At 37.1% G+C, this 23,702-nt stretch overlaps 1 protein-coding gene across 1 annotated transcript; it reads right to left on the reverse strand.

Annotated features, from left to right (window-relative positions):
• Positions 1-8,531: 8,531 nt before the first annotated feature.
• On the reverse strand, positions 8,532-23,469 carry PDC (phosducin). The gene is made up of 3 exons (XM_044266294.1): positions 23,391-23,469; positions 12,662-12,813; positions 8,532-9,175 (listed from the first exon to the last, which is right to left on the reverse strand). The coding sequence occupies exons 1-3, from the start codon at positions 23,449-23,451 to the stop codon at positions 8,651-8,653; spliced, it is 738 nt and encodes a 245-aa protein (XP_044122229.1). The 5' UTR covers positions 23,452-23,469; the 3' UTR covers positions 8,532-8,650.
• Between the last annotated feature and the right edge of the window lie 233 nt (positions 23,470-23,702).

Below are 23,702 nucleotides of genomic sequence, written 5' to 3' on the forward strand. Positions count from 1 at the left end.
CAACAGTGGTGAGAGTGGCCATTCCTGACTTGTTCCTGACCATAGGGGAAAAGTTCACAGTTATTCTCCATTGAGAATTATATTCACTGTGGCTTTACACAGATGGCTTTTATGATATTGAAGTATGTTCCTTCTATCCTTACACTATGAAGAATTTTAATCAAGAAAGTATATTATACTTTGTTAAATGCTTTTTCTGCATCTATTGAGAGGATCATATGGTTCTTGTACTTTCTTTATTAATGTAGTGTATCACATTGATTGATTTGCAGATGTTGAACCACATTTGCAGCCCAGGAACAAATCTCACTTGGTCCTGGTGAATAATCCTTTTAATGTACTGTTGGACCCTATTAGCTAGCATCTTGGTGAGAATTTTGGCACTCATGTTTTTCAGGGATATTGGTCTGTAATTCTCCTTTTTGGTGGGGTCTTTGTCTGGTTTTGGGATCAAGGTAATGCTGGCCTCATAAAGTGAGTTTGGAAGTTTGCCTTCCATTTCTAATGTTTGAAAGAGCTTCAGAAGAATAGGTATTAGTTCTTCTTTAAATGTTTGGTAGAATTCCCTTGGGAAGCCACTCAGTGCTGGACTCTTTTTTGTTGGGAGATTTTTTATTACTGCTTCAGATTCCTTGGTGGTTATGGGTCTGTTCAGGTTTTCTATTTCTTCCTGTTTTCATACTGGTAGTTTAATACATCTCTAGAAATGCATTTATTTCTTCTATATTGCCTAATTTCTTGGCATATAGATGCTCACAATATGTTCTTATAATTGTTTGTATTTCTTTGGGGTTGGTTGTGAACTCTCCTCTTTCATTCATGATTTTACTTATTCGGGTCCTTTCTCTTTTCTTTTTGATAGGTCTGGCTAGAGTTTTTATCAATCTTGTTATTCATTTAAAGAGCCAGCTCCTAGTTTCATTGTTCTGTTCTACTGTTCTTTTGGTGTCTATTTCATTGATTTCTGCTTAAAGCTTAAACTTAAGCCGTGTTAATTCTCTTCTCCTGCTGGGTTTAGGCTTTATTTGCCATTCTTTCTTGAGTTACTTTAGGTGTAAGTTTAGGTTGTGTATTTAAGAACTTTCTTGGTTTTTTTTTTTGTTTGTTTGTTTGTTTTGTAGTTTGTTTGTTTTAGAAGGACTTGTGCTATATACTTCCCTCTTAGGACTGCTTTTGCTGCTTCCCAAATGTTTTGAATGGTTGTGTTCTCATTTTTACTTGTTTCCATGAATTTTTAAAATTCTTCTTTAATTTCCTGGTTGAGCCATTCATTCTTTAGTAGGATGCCTTTAGCCTCCATGCATTTGAGTTCTTTCCAAATTGCCTCTTGTGATTGAGTTCCAGTTTCAAAGCATCGTGGCCTGAAAATGTGCAGGGAATAATTCCAATTTTTTGGTAATGGTTGAAACATGATTTGTGACCCAGTATGTGATCTGTCCTGGAGAATGTTCCATGTGCACTCAAGAATAATGTGTATTCTGTTGCTTTAGGATGAAATGCCCTGAATATATCTGTGAAGTCCATCTGGTCCATTGTGTCAGTCAGAGCCCTTGTTTCTTTTTTTCTTTTTTTTTTTAAAGATTTTATTTATTTATTTGACAGACAGAGATCACAAGGAGGCAGAGAGACAGACAGAGAGAGAGGAGGAAGCAGGCTCCCTGCTGAGCAGAGAGCCCGATGCGGGGCTCGATCCCAGCACCCTGGGATCATGACCCGAGCCAGAGGCAGAGGCTTTAATCCACTGAGCCACCCAGGTGCCCCCAGAGCCCTTGTTTCTTTGTTGATCCTCTGCTTAGATGATCTGTCCACCTCCTGTGAGTGGGATGTTGAAGTCCCCTATATTGTGTTATTATCAATATGTTTTTAAAATTTTGGTATTAATGCTTTTTCTGCATCAATTGAGAGGACCATGTACTTCTTCTCTCTTCTCATATTAATTTGTTCTATCACATTGATTGATTTGCAAATGTTGAACCATCCTTGTAGCCCAGGGATTAATCCCTCCTGGTCATGGTGGATAATCTTTTTAATGTGCTGTTGGATCCTGTTTGCTAGGATCTTGTTGAGAATCTTAGCATCCATATTCATCAGAGATATTGGTCTGAAATTCTCCTTTTTGGTAGGGTCTTTGCCTGGTTTGGGGATCAGGGTAATGCTGGCTTCATAGAAAGAGTCTGGAAGTTTTCCTTCTGCTTCAATATTTTGAAACAGCTTCAGGAGAATAGGTGTTATTTCTTCTTTGAAAGTTTGGTAGAATTCCCCAGGGAATCCGTCAGGTCCTGGGCTCTTGTTTTTTGGGAGGTTTTTGATCACTGCTTCAATCTCGTTACTAGATATCGGTCTATTCAGGTTGTTGATTTCTTCCTGGTTCAATTTTGGGAGTTTATAGTTTTCCAGGAATGCATCCATTTCATCTAGGTTGCTAAGCTTACTGGCATATAACTGTTGATAATAACTTCTGATGATTGTTTCTACTTCCTTGGTGTTCGTTTTGATCTCTCCCTTTTCATTCATAATTTTATTTTTTTTTAAGATTTTATTTATTTATCAGAGAGAGAGAGAGGGAGAGAGAGTGAGCATAGGCAGATAGAATGGCAGGCAGAGGCAGAGGGAGAAGCAGGCTCCCTGCTGAGCAAGGAGCCCGATGTGGGACTCGATCCCAGGATGCTGGGATCATGACCTGAGCCGAAGGCAGCTGCTTAACCAACTGAGCCTTCAGGCGCCCCTCATTCATAATTTTATTAATTTGGGCTTTCTCTCTTTTTTTTTGGATTAGTGTGGCCAATGGTTTATCGATCTTATTGATTCTTTCAAAAAACCAGCTTCTAGTTTCATTGATATGTTCTACTGTATCTCTGGTTTCTACCTTGTTGATCTCAGCTCTAATCTTGATGATTTCCCTTCTTATGTGTGGAGCTGGTTTGATTTGTTGTTGATTCTCCAGTTCTTTAAGGTGTAGAGACAGCTGCTGTGTTCTGGATTTTTCAATTTTTTTGAGGGAGGCTTGGATGGCTATGTAATTATTTTCTATAATTGGCTGCTCCCTTGTTAGGAGCACACATAATTATAATTGTTATATCTTCTTGTTGGATAGACCCTTTAAATATGATATAGTATCCTTCCTCATCTCTTATTACAGTCTTTGGTTTAAAATCTAATTTGTCTAATATAAGTATTGGCGCCTCCACTTTCTTTTGGTGTCCATTAGCATGATAAATCATTTTCTACCCCCTCACTTTAAATCTGGAGGTGTCTTTGAGTCTAATATGGATCTCTTGCAGAAAGCATATTGATGGGTCTTGCTTTTTTATCCATTTGAATACCCTGTGTCTTCTGATTAGAGCATTTAGCCCATTTACATTGAGTAACTATTGGAATATATGAATTTAGTGCCATTGTATTACCTGTAAAGTCACTGTTTCTGTTCATTGTTTCTGTTCCTTTCTTGTCCATGTTATTTTTGCTCTGTGTATTCACTTAAAGGATCCCCTTTAATATTTATTGCAGGGCTGGTTTAGTGATCACAAATTCTTTTAGTTTCTGTTTGTCCTGGAAGCTTTTTATCTCTCCAATTTTATATAACATCCTAGCTGGGTAAACTATTGTTGACTGCATATTTTTCTCATTTAGCACCCTGAATATATCATGCCAGTCCTTTCTGGCCTGCCAAGTCTCTGTGGATAGGTCTGCTGCCAGTCTAATGTTGCTACCCTTGTAGGTTATGGACCTCTTGTCCCTAACTGCTTTCAGGATTTTCTCTTTGTCTCTGAGATTTTTAAGTTTCACTATTATATGTTGGGCTGTTGACCTATTTTTATGGATTTTGAGTGGGGACTCTCTGTGCCTCCTGGACTTGAAAGTCTGTTTCCTTCCCCAAATTAGGGAAGTTCTCTGCTATAATTTGTGCCAATATACCTTCTGCCCCACTCTCTCTTTTCTCTTCTTCTGGGATCCCAAATATTTCAATATGTTTCACTTTATAGTAATACTTTTCTCTCAAATTCTCCCCTCATAATCCAGTAGTTGTTTATGTCTCTTTTTCTCAACTTCTTTATTCTCCATCATTTGGTCTTCTATATCACTAATTCTTTCTTCTGCCTTGTTTATCCTAACAGTTAGAGCCTCCGTTTTTTTTATTGCACCTCATTAATAGCTTTTTAAATTTTGACTTGATTAGGTTTTAGTTATTTTATTTTTCCAGAAGGGGATTCTCTTGTGTCTTCTATGTTTTTCTCAGTTCCAGCTAGTATCTTTATAATCATTATTCTGAACTCCAGTTCCAACATCTTACTCCTATCCATACTAATTAGATCCCTGGAAATCAGTACTGCTTCTTGTTCTCTTTTTTGAGGTGAGTTTTTCTGTCTTGTCATTCTGTCCAGAGAAGAATAGATGAACAAGAGAACAAAATACCAGAAGGGTAACAAGAAACCCAGAGAAATAGATACTAGAAATATTAGAAGAGATCCAAAATTGAAAAAAAAAATTTTTAAAGAGAGTATATAATCAGAGAAGTGAAAAGAGCAGAGCTATGCACTGGATTCTGTGTATATTTTGGTCTGTTTGTTAGAAAACTAGATCCCAGAATAGTAAAGAAAGAAAAACATATATGTATAAAAATAAAATTAAATACAATAAGAGGACAGAATGTAAGTGTAAAAATGAAAATTAAAAGAGAAAAAGCAAGGAAGAAACAAAGAGAAGGAATATAAAGAGATAGGTGAACAGAACAGAGCAATACACTATATCCTGAGTGTATTGTGGCCTTTGTTAGAAGAAACTACATCTCAAAATTGTAAAGAAAGAAAAACTTACATATATACAAAAATAAAGTTAAATACATTGAAAAGATTGTAACTGTAAGGATGAAAATTTAAAAAGACTTTAATAAACAAAAACAAACAAAAGAAGAAAAGAGAAAATATGATCAGAAAGGTAAAGTGAAGAGAGCCATACACTAGATTCTGGGTGTATTTTGATCTGTTTATTAGAAGAAACTGCATCCCAAAATTCTGAAGAAAGAAAAGCTCACATATATACAAAAATAAAATTAAATAGGAAGGATAGAATGTAACTATAAAAATGAAAATTTAAAAAAAATTTGAAAACAAGAGCTGATGAAATAAGAAAATGGTTGAAAAATGAAAGAAAAAAATAAAATTGAAAGACTGAAGAATCATTGGGGGAAAGAACCTCATGAATTCTATATTCTATTTTTCCCTATCAATGGAGTTTTGCAATTCTTTATGATCAGTAAACTTGGTCTTAACAGGATGTTCTTGCTGATCATCTCGCTGGATAGAATTCCACCACCTTTGCTAGGGGGCCAGGCTAAGTAAAGGTTCCAGATTGCTCTATGTGGCTTTAGTTCCCTGAAGTCTTTCCATGCCACTTTAGAGGATGAGAAAGAAAATGGTGGCCTATCAATCTCCAGCCCCAGAACCCAGAGTTTGGGGCCCCACATTTCAATGCACCCACAGGGAAAAAGCAGCCAGTCACTCCTGTCTCCTTGGTCTCCACCCACACTGTGTACTCATCCAACCTGCAACCAAGCATTTCTATTTCAAGCACACAACTTCATTTCAAGTCTCCAAACCCTGAAGACTCCTGAGGTGTGCACCTGTGCTGCTCCTCCTGGGGAGAAATGGGGAATATTACCACAGTTCTGCCACTACCTGGGCCCCTGATTGGAGAGCAGTCACCCAACTGTGTCCCAATTTTCATTATATGGCAACCCTGAGCTGAGAGCTCCCTCCTGGGCTTGCTATTGCAGCTGGCTTCCCTGCTTCAATGCCTGGGAGCTCTGCCATAATTAAGCACTCCCAGTCTTCCTGTGATCTCAGGTATCCTGAGACCACACTGTCTCACCCAGGATTCTGTCTCACTTTGCCACCTAAGCATCTTTCAGGCAGGGACATCCCTCAGCAGAGCAGACTTCTAAAAGTTCTGATTTTGTGCTCTGCTACATCACTTTCTGGTGACAGCTTTTGGAGGCCCCCTGTCCCCATGGTTTACCTTCCGATGATATATCACCTTGGAGTCCTTTCTTCACACCTCTTACTGTGTAAAAAGCGGTTGCTTATCTATTTGTAGGATTGCAGGAATTCTTTTTTTTTCTTTTATTTCTTTTCAGCTTAACAGAATTCATCATTTATGCACCACACACAGTGCTCCATGCAATATGTGCCCTCCATAATACCCACCACCAGGCTCCCCCACCCTCCGAACCCCCGCCCCTTCAAAACCCTCGGATTGTTTTTCAGAGTACATAGTCTCTCATGGTTCATCTCCCCTTCCAATTTCCCTCAACTCCCTTCTCCTCTCCATCTCCCCATGTCCTCCATGTTATTTGTTATGCTCCACAAATTAGTGAAACCATATGATAATTGACTCTCTCTGCTTGACTTATTTCACTCAGCATAATCTCTTCTAGTCCCATCCATGTTGATACAAAAGTTGGGTATTCATCCTTTCTGATGGAGGCATAATACTCCACAGTGTATATGGACCACATCTTTCTTATCCATATGTCCGTTGAAGGGCATCTTGGTTCTTTCCACAGTTTGGTGATTGTGGCCATTGCTGCTATAAACATTGGGGTACAGATGGCGTTTCTTTTCACTACATCTGTATCATTGGGGTAAATACCCAGTAGGAATTGCAGGAAAATTTCTTTTATCTTGCTCTACAGTTTATTAATGATGCATTTAAAAACATTTTTCAAATTATATTTTGTTTTGCATTTCCATTTGTTCATGTAGGAGGAAAATTTTCCCAGTGTTTTCAAGGGAAACATTCGAATATCATTCTTATCTTAGATCTCCAGTTGAGTTCACAGATACCAGAATGATTTGATAGCTATCTAGCTGAATTCCTGGGACCAGACAAGACGAAGGTCTCCCCTCCTCTGTTGTCTTGTAATATGGAGTTGCACATTTTAGACTGGTGATGGAAAGGTGAGGCAGGGCCTCTCTTATAACTTCTATTTTCTCGGGGCACCTGGTGTCTCAGTTGGTTGAACATCTGCCTTCAACTTGGGTCATGATCCCAGGGTCCTGGGATAGAACCCCTCATTGGGCTTCCTGCTCCATGGGGGGGCCTGCTTCTCCCTCCTGCCTGCTGCTCTACCTGCTTGTATTTCTCTCTTTCAAATAAATAAATAAAATCTTTTAAAAAATGATTTATATTTTCTCAATGAAGTATGAGGAAGGTGAAGTGCTTGGACTGGGGGAAAAGGGCATGAAAAATTTAAGGAAAGAGACGATACAAAATCTTCATTTAGTATAGTGGAGACTACAATTTGTGTAACAAATGTCTGATTTGTCAGACATTTTCTGCCATTCATTCATCTGCCAGAGGGAAAATAAGCAAATCTGGTTTGTTTGTTTGTTTAAAGATTTTATTTATTTACTTGAAAGAATGAGAGTAAGGGGGAGAGAGAGCATGAGCTGAGGGAGAGAGAGAAGCAAAATTCCCTCCTGAGCAGGAATCCTGTTGCAGGGCTCAATCCCAGGACTCTGGGATCATGACGGGAGCTGAAGGCAGTTGCTTAACTGACTGAGCCACCCAGGTACCTCAGGGAAATCTGTTTTAAGCAGACTTCCCACAGGGAGACAGTTTTGGGGGATTTATCAAGCACCATGTCTTCAAATATAGACCATAGTGCTTCAGCTCTCACTCACCATTATTTTACACTATGATTCAGACCCCTAGGTGTTTCTTTTATCTTGCTCTACAGTTCATTAATGATGCATTTAAAAACATTTTTCAAATTATATTTTGTTTTGCATTTCCATTTGTTCATGTAGGAGGAAAATTTTCCCAGTGTTTTCAAGGGAAACATTCGAATATCAAGGGAAACGTCTCGAATTTCAGTTTCATCATTTATAAAGTGCTATCCACTTGTGGATATCTACTCATGGAATTGTGGTCAAAAATTATACATTGTATGTATAAAATCCTGGCCCATAATAGACAATAAAAATGATAGTTGTAGTTATGTCACTACTAAATATTCTTTTGTCCATAGATGAAAACTTTTTTTCCTTAATATGGTTAGCTTCTGAAGTTGCATTTTTTAAAAAACTACCTTTTTTTATAACTTTAATGTGACACAAAGTTTCTAAGTTTCTTATAAGATATAAATATGAATATATATATATTAAAATACCTTACTGAATGATTTTTAAAAATATTTTGGGTTGTATAATGTTTTTAGGGCCCTGATAATAGAGTATTGTGAAAGAACAGAATTCAAATAGAAAAGTTATTTCCTCATGAAACTTTATTCTTATCACATGAGCAAAATTATAATTGATAATATGATTTTAAAAGTCCAAATAATACTACTGAGGAAAAAAAAGGAGCAAAAAACCCAACACATAACTTGAAAGGGATTTTTGAAAACCAATACAATATTATCCATATCCTCTTTGACTAACATGTTGCTGAAGACTACAATATTTTGTAGTAAAGACTTCTATGCATTTAAGTAAATAAGAAATGCCAATCAAATAATTTTAGTGTTAGTCTTTTTTTTCTTACAGATTAAAATAGCCACAGGCATACTTTGTGTTCTCTAAAGGAATATGGATACTATGAAAATCAATATTTAACTCGGAGAATTATGAGATGTTGACATAGTGACTCTTTATTCAGTATCTTCTTCCATGTTGGTCTGATCTAGGGCATGTATCTCTCTTTCAGGTAGTAATCCATATTCATTTAGGAAAGACTCCACATCCCCAGAAAAAAATTCTTCAGCAAATTGTTCTGTAACACTGATAAAATTGCTTATAAGTTCCCCACCTTTGTAGACAAGCAGTGTGGGGAGTACCTCTGAGGAAAAGCGATCCCCAGCACCTGTATTAGAAGCTTTTATTTTACAAAACTTGACCATAGGGTATTCAGCTGCAAGGCATGTAAAGCTACTGTTTAGAGCATCACAACCCTTAATACCATCTTCATAAATATGAACAACAATTGTGGTGATTTTCTGCTCCTTTCCAATGGTTTCCAGGAACTGCTCCCCAGTTTCCAGCTCATACACAAACCCATATCTAGGCCCAAAACTCAGCTTCTGGTGCATATCCTGCATACACTGTCTACGGTATTTACGCAGACAATTTTCATCTTCTTTGTCTCGGTGAATTAATTCATATTCTTGAATGCTCATCTAGAAATAGACAAAAGAAACGATTGATATAATTTGGTGAGAAATTTATATTTTTTTTTACATTTTTAAAAAGATGTTATTTATTTGAGAGAGAGCATGCGTGTGCATGAGTAGTGGGGAGGGGCAGAGGGAGAGGGTGAAACAGGCTTCCTGCTGAGCAGGAGCCTTCTGCAGAGCTCCATCCCAGGACCCTGGAATCATGAACTGAGCCAAAGGCAGATGCTTAACCTGAGCCACCTAGGTGCCCCCAGAAATTTATAATTTTTAGACATACCAAACCCATTCTCAACTCAAAGAGTTTGCATTTACTGTTTTCTCCCCACTACCGTATTTCACTCCTGGTGTGAAAGCCTTTTCCTCCTTCACTACTTTCAAGCCTTTGTTCAAATGTTACCTTCTTTGATTATACTACCTCAAAGAGTTCCCACACAATGCTTTCTATTCCTAATATTGATTTATTTTTCTTCATAGCAACAAATACTACCTGACATTGTATCATGTACTTATTTATTTCATCATAGTTTTTATAACTGATATGTCCATGGGGCAGGAATTTTGTATCATTCATCTCTCCTCATTATCTGCTGTAGCATCTGGCACATAATAGGAACTCAGTAACTATTGCTTGATTAAATGCATGGCTAAATATTGCTGAATGTGGTTGAGCCATGAGATGGTTACAGTGTCTGTGAGAAAAATGTGCCACTTAGCTACCCATTACTTAGGGTGAAAAAATTCCACCAGGGTCTACTCTGGAGTTGCTTTCATAAAAAATAAAAAGGCATACACACACAATTTAAATGTATCCCTAACAAACGGATTTAGATATTAATGTCTCCTCCACAAAAGTTCTCTAAAAGATTATATCCTTAAAAAAATGTCTTATCACTTACTGACCATTTGGAATATATGGGATGGAGTTCAAGCAGGAAATATTTTACTATTATTTGGAGTTCATCAGATCATTCAAGAGGTTGATGCTGTGTCAGCAGCACCTGAGAAATTCTGGTAAAAGCAAATTTTGGAGCACCACCCCAGATCTACTTAATTAAAACTTGTATGCATGAAGTTGAGTGAGCCATCTTTAAATGAGCTTTAAATTACCTGAAGGTAATTCTTATCTACTGGTTTAGGCTAAAGTGAGAAAAGACTCAACTTCTGTCTTCCAACACAGTTACTTTCCACTGCAGCTGGAGTATAAAATACCTGCAGAGCCTTTTTAAATAGCTACACCATTATTAACTTATTCCACAGAATGTTAAACAGTCTCCTCCTCCACCAAAGTACATATATACATATATACGTATGTGGGAGATTGTGTTTTTGAGAGACATGGTGCTGCCAGGACCACAGAAGTCGGATTACTTTCAAGGGGATTTTCTGAGGCTGCTTTGCCATCAAGTAGCATCTCAAATAGCAGCTGCTGATAATTTTTAAAGTGGAGGAGAATTGAGAATACAAGAAACTAGTATTTATGGAAAATCTAATATGTCTTTAGGCACTTTGCATAGGTTATTTTACTCCAATCTCACAATGAAACTATGAGGTAGGTATTATTACTCTCATTTTATAGATGATACTACGATTCAGGTTAAGTAGAAATATCTTGTTCTTTCATTAATTCCTTCTCATTTCTGCCTCTTATATTTGCTTCTCTAATGTCTTCATTCTTTTCCCTGTCATATTACTCTTTCACTTTAAGATAATTCTCAATTTTATTTTTTTAACTCTAAAAAAATTAGATGCTTTATATAACTTTTAAGTTGCACCATAGTACTGTTAATTTAACAGACAGAACCATAAAAATATGTATCAGTATTGTAATACTGATTTACATATGCATTTGTGAGATCTTGTTCCAATCACATATTCAGGTGTTTAGGCATTCAGATATATTTCTCAAGCTTAACCTGTGCATCACTTTCAATAATCATAATATCTCTCACTTGTAGGGCATTTTACATGTTTCGAATACTTTCATATTTATTTTCTCTTCACATCTTTTCAAAACAAAGGGAGGATGTGTTGTTCCAATTCTTCACATGGGAAAAGTTAATTGGCTCAACTGTATCATGTAGTGTGTCTGTGAAGGAACCCAAATCTGGAAACAAATTCTTTTTTTTTTTTTAACTCTTTATTTTTTTTGTTTTGTTTTTTTAAGATTTTATTTATTTATTTGACAGAGAGAGATCACAAGTAGGCAGAGAGGCAGGCAGAGAGAGAGAGGGAGGAGGAAGCAGGCTCCCTGCCAAGCAGAGAGCCCGATGTGGGACTCCATCCTACGACCCTGAGATCATGACCTGAGCCGAAGGCAGAGGCTTAATCCACGGAGCCACCCAGGCTCCCTGGAAACAAATTCTTAGACTTGAAGATTTTTACAATGGCCAGAAGTCTAGAACCAAGTATGTTTCCGATGTAGTCTGTCTGTTGAGAATCAATATACAACCCATATACATTGGTTTGGAGATATATAACCCACTAACGTGATTTATTCCCCAATGGAAGTCACTTAATGGGTTTTAAATTAATACAATTGATGTTGGGGTGCCTGGGTGACTCATCGGGTTAAGCCTCTGCTTTCAGCTCAGGTCATTGTCTCAGGGTCCTAGGACTGAGCTCCGCTTCAGTCTTTCTGCTTAGCGGGAAGTCTGCTACCCCTCTCTTTCTGCCTGCCTCTCTGTCTACTTGTGATCTCTCTCCCTGTCAAATAAATAAATAAAATCTTTTTTTAAAAATACGATTGTTGTTATTATTGTTATATAAATAATACATGCTAATTATAAGGATTCAAAAACACTAAAAGCTAAAAGCAGGAAGTAATAAATAGTGAAATTCACCACTCTAATACTCTGAGATAATCTCCATTAACATATTTTGACATAGCACATGGACATACACATTATGTAACAATAAATGAGATTTTTAAAAAAATTCTACTTTAAAAATATCTTGATACCTTAAAAAAAAATGTGGCTTTTTCTGCTTACCTTCTTTCTCCTATTTGGAAAAGGAAGTTGAGATTTCTCAACAAATTCCACCCTTCTAAATAACCAATATTGTCAGATTGGTGAATGTCTTTCCATACTTTTATTTCCCCCATACTTTTCTATATACTGCTCATGTAATTCTATAAGTGTAAAAATATATACAGTGATGTGTTTTTCCCCTTTGCTCTAGAGAATGAGATAATCATATAACTTAAAATACTCTGTATCTTGCTTTCTCATATTATAGAACTGCCTGTAAGTCAGCTCGTGTATTTGTAACTCATTCCTTTAAGAGCTCCTATATATATTTTTTTTAACATGGAATACCTTAACAGGCATTTACTTCATTTCCTGGGGTTTTTTTGGGGGGAGTGGCCAATATAAACAATATCATAATAAATACTTTTGAAATATATCTATTTTATATCTCTAAAGTGATTCTTTACAGTCATTTAGACTGAAAACACATTGTAAGTTATAACTACTGATTTTTCCTTACCTTTCTGCTGAATCTTTCTTTTAAGTCTTTGTTATTTCTATCGTGAGGAGAAGACATTTGTCTGAGAATCTCCTTCTTGCTAGGTGGAATTGAATCTCTGTCTTCACTCTCTAATTTAAACTTTCTCCAGTCATTTATTACTCCTTTGGGTCCTGGAATAAAAGAAAAAACAAATTGTTTCCCTCTTCATTTTCAAAACAACTATTTATACAATTGAATTTTGTATAAGTATCACCATTGGAATAGACTTGTCATCCTCTGTATCATTTGAAAAACCTTGCTTGGGCTAGAAATGCCTGACTTCCCTGCTCATAAAAATGTTTTCCCATGTTAATCTTATTAGATAGGTTTTGGCTAAGAATTTCTCTGAAACATCTACATTAATGAAAATACAAATTATGTACTTTCATCTATTGGCAAAATTTGGGGGTAAAGATATTAAAAATTTAGAATAGGTAGGGGAATTAGAATTTTAGAAAAATATCACTTTTATTAAATAAGAGGGAAGCTTCAGCAATAATCTAGAATTGGCACCACACTATCAGTAGGGACACTAGGATTATCAGGGAAACAAATTGAAGTGGTATCAAGATCCAGAAAACAACAATAGTACATATGAAACAACCAGTGAGTGAAGACCTGACTTCAATTATCAGAACTAAAAAGGCTATGAGAAAATTATTACATAATCACCCAATTCCTTTTAAGATTCTAAGAACCTTTTACAAAGGAGAGGAAGGGATTTGCAGATTTAGGAAAAACTAATTAATTCAAGGATGATCCAACTAGAATTCAGATGTTCAGTTGTCCTGGTAAATAATAAAATTGCTTGGAAGGTCAAAATTCTTGGAAATATGGAGTTTTAAATATCCTTCACTAAAGATTAGCCATATCTATACCTTTAGTATTATATGTGTGGATGTATTCTCTTTCTTCCACATATTTCTTAATAATTTCTTAATTTATATTATATATATATTTTTCTTTTTTTTAACTTAATTTCTTTTCAGTGTAACAGAATTCATTGTTTATGCACCACACCCAGTGCTTCATGCGATACGTGCCCTCCAGGCTCCCCCACCCTCCAAAACCCTGCCCCTTCAAAACCCTCAGATTGTTTTTCAGAGTCTCTAATGGTTTATCTCCCCCTCCAATTTCCCTCAACTCCCTTCTCCTCTCCATCTCCCCATGTCCTCCATGTTATTTGTTATGCTCCACAAATAAGCAAAACCATATGATTATTGATTCTCTCTGCTTGACTTATTTCACTCAGCATAATCTCTTCCAGTCCTATCCATGTTGATACAAAAGTTGGGTATTCATTTTATCTGATGGAGGCATAATACTCCGTAGTGTATATGGACCACATCTTTCTTATCCATTTGTCCGTTGAAGAGCATCTTGATTCTTTCCACAGTTTGGTGACCGTGGCCATTGCTGCTATAAACATTGAGGTACAGATGGCCCTTCTTTTCACTACATCTGTATCTGTATGCTCTTGGATAGGAAGAATAAACATTGTTAAAATGTCTATACTGCCTAGAGCAATCTATATTTTTAATGTCATTCTGATCAAAATCCCACCGGTATTTTCCAAAGAACTGGAGCAAATAATCCTAAAATATGTATGGAATCAGAAGAGACCCTGAATTGCTAAGGAAATGTTGAAAAAGAAAAACCAAATTGGCAGCATCATGTTACCAGATTTCAAGCTTTACCACAAAGCTATGATCACCAAGACAGCATGGTACTGGCATAAAAAGAGACACATAGACCAGCAGAACAGAGTAGAAAGCCCGGATATGGACCCTCAACTCTATGGTCAAATAATCTTCAACAAAACAGGAAAAAATATACAGTGGAAAAAAGATAGTCTCTTCAATAAATGGTGCTGGGAAAATTGGACAGTTATATGTAGAAGAATGAAATTTGACCATTCTCTTACACTGTACACAGAGATAAACTCAAAACAGATAAAAGACCTCAATGTGAGACAGGAATCTATCAGAATCCTAGAGGAGATCATAGGCAGTAACCTCTTCGATATCAGCCACAGCAACTTCTTTCAAGATATGTCTCCAAAGGCAAAGGAAACAAAAGTGGGACTTCATCAAGATCAAAAGCTTCTGCACAGCAAAGGAAACAGTCAACAAAACAAAGAGGCAACCCACGGAATGGGAGAAGATATTCACAAATGATAGTACAGACAAAAGGCTGATATCCAGGATCTATTAAGAACTTCTCAAACTCAACACACACAAAACAGATAATCGTGTCAAAAAATGGGCAGAAGACATGAACAGACACTTCTCCAATGAAGACATACAAATGGCTAACAGGCACATGAAAAAATGTTCATCATCACTAGCCATCAGAGAGATTCGAGTTAAAACCACATTGAGATACCACCTTACACCAGTTAGAATGACCAAAATTTCCAAGACAGGAAACAATGTGTGATGGAGAGGATGTGGAGAAAGGGGAACCTCCTATACTGTTGGTGGGAATGCAAGTTGGTGCAGCCAATTTGGAGAACAGTGTGGAGATTCCTTAAGAAATTAAAAATAGACTTTCTCTATGACCTACTACTGGGTATTTACCCCAAAGATAATATATATTTTTAATATAAAGTTACTTATATTAAAATTATAGTCAATCATTGTTTGCTGTTCACTTGTATTCATCTTTCAGATATATTTTCTGTATATGCAAAATATGCATGTGTATAGCATGTTTATATGTGTAGAAAATCTGTTTTCTCCTCTTTTTTTTTTTACAAGTAGTAGTATATTACAGATGCTTTTTCTTGCCTTGCTTTTCTTAATTCATAATACAGCTCATTTTTTCATATGCATACATAAAGAGATTTTTTTTAAAAAAAATGGAAACATAATATTCTATTGTTAGATATTTATTTGCTTTAAAAAGTTTCTTGTTGATGCATATTGTTTCCTCCCCATTTTTTCTGTAATATATAATCCTGAGTGAAGAACCTTGCACATCCATTTTTTTTTCAATCCATGTAGGTCTATATATAGGTTGTTGTAGTAAAATTGCTTGGTCAAAAAGCATGTATATTTCTAATTTTGATATTTATAAACTACTCTTAAGGAGGTTGTACTAGTTTACACCCCTACCAGTAATGTATGGGTATGCCTCTTTTCAAAGTGTCTTATAAACTTTTTACTTTTACAAACAGTGTGGGAAAAAAACTATCTCACAAGAGTACTAACTTCATAAGGGCTATTTTTTCAATTGTCTGTCTTTTGCTTTTTTCTCCACTTGATTGTTGTTATTTTTCTTATTGATTTGTAGGTGCTTTCAGTATTTATGAGGAAATTAACCCTTTGTCCATTGAATTGCAGCTAGTTTCCCCCATTTTGTAAAATGTTTTTTGAAATTTGCTATGATGACCTATTAAATAGCAGACATTTCTTTCCTTCCTTCCCTCCCTCCCTCATTTTTTAAAAATTTTTTATTTTTTATAAACATATATTTTTATCCCCAGGGGTACAGTCTGTGAATCGCCAGGTTTACACACTTCACAGCACTCACCATAGCACATACCCTCCCAAATGTCCATAACCCCACCCCCCTTCTCCCAACCCCCCTCCCCCCAGCAACCTTCAGTTTGTTTTGTGAGATTAAGAGTCACTTATTGTTTGTCTCCCTCCCAATCCCATCTTGTTTCATTTATTCTTCTCCTACCACTTAAGCCCCCATGTTGCATTACCACTTCCTCATATCAGGGAGATCATATGATAGTTGTCTTTCTCTGCTTGACTTATTTCGCTAAGCATGATACCCTCTAATTCCATCCACGTTGTCGCAAATGGCAAGATTTCATTTCTTTTGATGGCTGCATAGTATTCCATTGTGTATATATACCACATCTTCTTGATCCATTCATCTGTTGATGGACATCTAGGTTCTTTCCATAGTTTGGCTATTGTAGACATTGCTGCTATAAACATTTGGGTGCACGTGCCCCTTCGGATCACTACGTTTGTATCTTTAGGGTAAATACCCAGTAGTGCAATTGCTGGGTCATAGGGTAGTTCTATTTTCAACATTTTGAGGAACCTCCATGCTGTTTTCCAGAGTGGTTGCACCAGCTTGCATTCCCACCAGCAGTGTAGGAGGGTTCCCCTTTCTCCACATCCTTGCCAGCATCTGTCATTTCTTGACTTGTTAATTTTAGCCATTCTGACTGGTGTGAGGTGATATCTCATTGTGGTTTTGATTTGTATTTCCCTGATGCCGAGTGATATGGAGCACTTTTTCATGTGTCTGTTGGCCATCTGGATGTCTTCTTTGCAGAAATGTCTGTTCATGTCCCCTGCCCATTTCTTGATTGGATTATTTGTTCTTTGGGTGTTGAGTTTGCTAAGTTCTTTATAGATTTTGGACACTAGTCCTTTATCTGATATGTTGTTTGCAAATATCTTCTCCCATTCTGTCAGTTGTCTTTTGGTTTTGTTAACTGTTTCCTTTGCTGTGCAAAAGCTTTTGATCTTGATGAAATCCCAATAGCTCATTTTTGCCCTTACTTCCCTTGCCTTTGGTGATATTCCTAGGAAGATGTTACTGTGGCTGAAGTCAAAGAGGTTGCTGCCTGTGTTCTCCTCAAAGATTTTGATGGATTCCTTTCTCACATTGAGGTCCTTCATCCATTTTGAGTCTATTTCCGTGTGTGGTGTAAGGAAATGGTCCAATTTCATTTTTCTGCATGTGGCTGTCCAATTTTCCCAACACCATTTATTGAAGAGGCTGTCTTTTTTCCATTGGACATTTTTTCCTGCTTTGTCAAAGATTAGTTGACCATAGAGTTGAGGGTCTATTTCTGGGCTCTCTATTCTGTTCCATTGATCTATGTGTCTGTTTTTGTGCCAGTACCATGCTGTTTTGATGATGACAGCTTTATAATAGAGCTTGAAGTCCGGAATTGTGATGCCTCCAACTTTGGCTTTCTTTTTCAATATTCCTTTGGCTATTCAAGGTCTTTTCTGGTTCCATATAAATTTTAGGATTATTTTTTCCATTCTTAGAAAAAGATGGATGGTATTTTGATAGGAATTGCATTAAATGTGTAGATTGCTTTAGGTAGCATAGACATTTTCACAATATTTGTTTTTCCAATCCAGAGCATGGAACATTTTTCCATTTCTTTGTGTCTTCCTCAATTTCTTTCATGAGTACTTTATAGTTTTCTGAGTATAGATTCTTAGCCTCTTTGGTTAGGTTTATTCCTAGGTATTTTATGGTTTGGGGTGCAATTGTAAATGAGATTGACTCCTTAATTTCTCTTTCTTCTGTCTTGTTGTTGGTGTAGAGAAATGCAACTGATTTCTGTGCATTTATTTTATATCCTGACACTTTACTGAATTCCTGTACAAGTTCTAGCAGTTTTGGAGTGGAGTCTTTTGGGTTTTCCACATATAGTATCATATCATCTGCTAAGAGTGATAGTTTGACTTCTTCTTTGCTGATTTGGATGCCTTTAATTTCCTTTTGTTGTCTGATTGCTGAGGCTAGGACTTCTAGTACTATGTTGAATAGCAGTAGTGATAATGGACATCCCTGCTGTGTTCCTGATCTTAGCGGAAAAGATTTCAGTTTGTCTCCATTGAGAATGATATTTGCATTGGGTTTTTCATAAATGGCTTTGATAATATTGAGGTATGTGCCCTCTATCCCTACACTTTGAAGAGTTTTGATCAGGAAGGGATGCTGTACTTTGTCAAAAGCTTTTTCAGCATCTATTGAGTATCATATGGTTCTTGTTCTTTCTTTTATTGATGTGTTGTATCACATTGACTGATTTGCAGATGTTGAACCAACTTTGCAGCCCTGGAATAAATCCCACTTGGTCGTGGTGAATAATCCTTTTAGTGTACTGTTGAATCCTATTGGCTAGTATTTTGGTGAGAATTTTCGCATCTGTGTTCATCAAGGATATTGGTCTATAGCTCTCTTTTTTGATGGGATCCTTGTCTGGTTTTGGGATCAAGGTGATGCTGGCCTCATAAAATGAGTTTGAAAGTTTTTTTTCCATTTATATTTTTTGGAACAGTTTCCGGAGAATAGGAATTAGTTCTTCTTTAAATGTTTGGTAGAATTCCCCCGGGAAGCCGTCTGGGCCTGGGCTTTTGTTTATTTGGAGATTTTTAATGACTTTCAATCTCCTTACTGGTTATGGGTCTGTTCAGGCTTTCTATTTCTTCCTGGTTCAGTTGTGGTAGTTTATATGTTTCTAGGAATGCATCCATTTCTTCCAGATTGTCAAATTTGTTGGCGTAGAGTTGTTCATAGTATGTTCTTATAATAGTTTGTATTTCTTTGGTGTTAGTTGTGATCTCTCCTCTTTCATTCATGATTTTATTTATTTGGGTCCTTCCTCTTTTCTTTTTGAAAAGTCTGGCCAGGGGTTTATCAATTTTATTAATTCTTTCAAAGAACCAGCTCCTAGTTTCGTTGATTTGTTCTATTGTTTTTTTTTTTTGGTTTCTATTTCACTGATTTCTGCTCTGATCTTTATGATTTCTCTTCTCCTGCTGGGCTTAGGGTTTCTTTCTTGTTCTTTCTCTAGCTCCTTTAGGCGTAGGGTTAGGTTGTGTACCTGAGACCTTTCTTGTTTCTTGAGAAAGTCTTGTACCGCTATATATTTTCCTCTCAGGACTGCCTTTGTTGTGTCCCACAGATTTTGAACCATTGTATTTTCATTATCATTTGTTTCCATGATATTTTTCAATTCTTCTTTAATTTCCCAGTTGACCCATTCATTCTTTAGAAGGATGCTGTTTAGTCTCCATGTATTTGGGTTCTTTCCAAACTTCCTCTTGTGGCTGAGTTCTAGCTTCAGAGCATTGTGGTCTGAAAATATGCAGGAAATGATCCCAATCTTTTGATACCGGTTGAGTCCTGATTTAGGACCAAGGATGTGATCTCTTCTGGAGAATGTTCCATGTGCACTAGAGAAGAATGTGTATTCTGTTGCTTTGGGATGAAATGTTCTGAATATATCTGTGATGTCCATCTGGTCCAGTGTGTCATTTAAGGCCTTTATTTCCTTGTTTATCTTTTGCTTGGATGATCTGTCCATTTCAGTGAAGGGAGTGTTAAAGTTCCCTACTATTATTGTATTATTGTTGATGTGTTTTTTTGATTTTGTTATTAATTAGTTTATATAGTTGGCTGCTCCCACTTTGGGGGCATAGATATTTAAAACTGTTAGATATTCTTGTTGGACAGACCCTTTGAGTATGATATAGTGTCCTTCCTCATCTCTTATTATAGTCTTTGGCTTAAAATCTAATTGATCTGATATAAGGATTGCCACTCCTGCTTTCTTCTGATGTCCATTAGCATGGTAAATTCTTTTCCACCTCCTCACTTTAAATCTAGAGGTGTCTTCGGGCTTAAAATGAGTTTCTTGTAGGCAACATATAGATGGGTTTTGTTTTTTTATCCATTCTGATACCCTGTGTCTTTTGATTGGGGCATTTAGCCCATTAACATTCAGGGTAACTATTGAGAGATATGAATTTAGTGCCATTGTATTGCCTATAAGGTGACTATTACTGTATATGGTCTCTGTTTCTTTCTGATCTACCACTTGTAGGCTCTCTCTTTGCTTAGAGGACCCCTTTCAATATTTCCTTTAGAGCTGGTTTGGTGTTTGCAAATTCTTTCAGTTTTTATTTGTCCTGGAAGCTTTTAATCTCTCCTTCTATTTTCAATGATAACCTAGCTTGATATAATATTCTTGGCTGCATGTTTTCCTCGTTTAGTGCTCTGAAAATATCATGTCAGCTCTTTCTGGTCTGCCAGGTCTCTGTGGATAAGTCAGCTGCCAATCTAATATTTTTACCATTGTATGTTACAGACTTCTTTTCCTGGGCTGCTTTTAGGATTTTCTCTTTGTCACTAAGACTTGTAAATTTTACTATTAGGTGACGGGGTGTGGGCCTATTCTTATTGATTTTGAGGGGCATTCTCTGAACCTCCTGAATTTTGATGCTCGTTCCCTTTGCCATATTAGGGAAATTCTCCCTAATAATTCTCTCCAGTATACCTTCTGCTCCCCTCTCTCTTTCTTCTTCTTCTGGAATCCCAATTATTCTAATGTTGTTTCGTCTTATGGTGTCACTTATCTCTCGAATTCTCCCCTCGTGGTCCAGTAGCTGTTTGTCCCTCTTTTGCTCAGCTTCTTTATTCTCTGTCATTTGGTCTTCTATATCACTAATTCTTTCTTCTGCCTCATTTATCCTAGCAGTGAGAGCCTCCATTTTTGATTGCACCTCATTAATAGCTTTTTTGATTTCAACTTGGTTAGATTTTAGTTCTTTTATTTCTCCAGAAAGGGCTTTTATATCTCCTGAGAGGGTTTCTCCAATATCTTCCATGCCTTTTTCGAGCCCGGCTAGAACCTTGAGAATTGTCATTCTGAACTCAGATCTGACATATTACCAATGTCTGTATTGATTAGGTCCCTAGCCTTCGGTACTGCCTCTTGTTCTTTTTTTTTTGTGGTGAATTTTTCCACCTTGTCATTTTGTCCAGATAAGAGTATATGAAGGAGCAAGTAAAATACTAAAAGTGTGACAACAACCCCAGCAAAATATGCTTTAACCAAATCAGAATAGATCCCAAATCATGAGGGGGGAGAAAGGGGATAAAAAGAGGTTCAGAAAGAAAGAAAGAAAAAGAAAAAGAAAAAGAAAAAAGAAAAGAATTTAATAAAGAAAATGAATAAAGAACAGCATAAAAAAGAAAAAATATATATATTAGATAAACTAGTTAAAAAACGTTAAAAAAGAAAAGGGTAAAAGTTAAAAAAAATTTTAGCAGAAGAAGAGAAAAAAACGAAAAAGAAAAAAAAATTAAATTAACTGCAAGAATAAAAAATCACAGGGAGAAAGCCATAAGTTCCGTGCTTTGCTTTATCCTCCTCTGGAATTCCGCTGCTCTCCTTGGTATTGAAACTGCACTCCTTGGTAGGTGAACTTGGTCTTGGCTGGATTTCTTGTTGATCTTCTTGGGGAGGGGCCTGGTGTAGTGATTCTCAAGTGTCTTTGCCCCAGGCGGAATTGCATCGCCCTTACCAGGGGCTGGGCTGAGTAATCCGCTCGGGTTTGCTTTCAGGAGCTTTTGTTCCCTGAGCGCTTTCCGCTTTCCGTAGAGTTCCGGAGGACGGGAATACACATGGCGGCCTCCTGGTCTCTGGCCTGGAGGAGCCAAGAGCCCGGGGCCCCGCTCCTCAGTGCGCCCTCAGAGAACAGCGCCCAGTAACTCCCGTCTGCCTGATCTCCGGCCACGCTCCGAGCTCACCGAGCCTGCAACCGGTTCAAGGTAACCCCAAGCTGTGAGCTTACTGTTGGCTCTGTCTCCATAGCCGGCTTCCCCATTCCAATACCCCCAAGCTCTGCGACACTTAGACACCCCCGATCCTTTTGTGACCCTGCGGGACATGAGGCCACGCTAACCCCGCGTGGGCTTCGCCCCGGTTTAGACTCTGGAGCGATGTCCCTCAGTGGAACAGACTTTTTTTTTTTTTAAAGATTTTATTTATTTGCCAGAGAGAAGAGGGAGAGAGAGTGAGCACAGGCAGACAGAATGGCAGGGAGAAGCAGAGGGAGAAGCAGGCTCCCTGCAGAGCAAGGAGCCCGATGTGGGACTCGATCCCAGGACACTGGGATCATGACCTGAGCTGAAGGCAGCTGCTTAACCAACTGAGCCACCCACTTTTAAAAGTCCCGATTTTGTGCTCTGTTGCTCCGCCGCTTGCCGGGAGCAGCCCCTCCCCACGGGGTCTATCTTCCCGTCGCTTTGGATACACTTCTCCGCCAGTCCTACCTTTCAGAAAGTGGTTGTTTTTCTGTTTCTAGAATTGTTGTTCTTCTTTTCGATCTGCTGATGGATTTGCAGGTGTTTGCAATATTTAGATAAGCTTTCTAGCTGATCTCCTGCTAGCTGAAGTAGTCTCAGCCAGCTACTTCTCCACCATCTTGACTCCTCCCCTCCCTCCCTCATTTTTATATCTAAATTTATCGGTGTTCCTCTATGGTTTCTTGGTTCCATCATACTTAGAAAGGTACTCTTCATAATATTGTTATAAAATGAATTCCTAGGATACCTGGGGGCTCAGTCAGTTCAGCATCTGCCTTCAGCTCAGGTCATGATCTTCAGATCCTGGGATCAAGTCCAGGTGGGGCTTCCCATCCAGCTGGAAGTCCCTCTCCCTCTGCCTCTACCCCCACTTGTGTTCACTCTCTCTCTCTTAAATAAATGATAAAATAAAATAAAATAAAATAATAACATGAATTCTCATTTATTTTGTCTCATACTCATGTGAACTCATTCAACTCTCTGACTAAATTTAAAGGCTCCATTTTGTATTATTAAAAGAGAGAGGAAAATATTAGTTTAATAAGATGCAATAGAGTTAAAACCCCAACCTGTTATTTTTATTTATTTTTAAGTGTTATTTATTTATTTATTTATTTATGTTATTTATTTTTTATTTATTTCATACTGAAAATCAAAGTAATAACTTTGAATGCTTCGATGGAATCATTTAAAAATATTTGAGTGGGAAAACTAATGTGAAATCAAATACTCTTAAAGTAGTTTTATTTAGATGTCAAACTGAATAATGGCAGTAAGAACATTAGAGATATCCACATTTAATTTTAACTTAGTAATTTTTTTTCTTCTGGATTTGCTTTACCTGTATGTGTGGCCTGTCCTTCAAAGTCTTCTTCCAAACTTTGACTTTTGGCTTCCTCCATTTTAGGGTTTGGATTTGATATAATCTATAGCATAAACAAAGAGATAATCTATAAATAAACAAAGAACAAAGAACAAATCTAAACATGAACAAAGATTTGATATAATTTATAGCGTGAACAACAGATGAATGCTAGGATATATATATTTATATCCTATTATTCTCTTGCTGCCAGTGTCCATGCTGAACTTGGAGTTCTCACTAATAAAGTATTTAGTATGTTTCTGTCTCCTTGTAAAAGGACATTAATTT

This window comes from Neovison vison, chromosome 10 (assembly GCF_020171115.1).
Source record: "Neovison vison isolate M4711 chromosome 10, ASM_NN_V1, whole genome shotgun sequence".
Lineage (NCBI taxonomy): Eukaryota > Metazoa > Chordata > Mammalia > Carnivora > Mustelidae > Neogale > Neogale vison.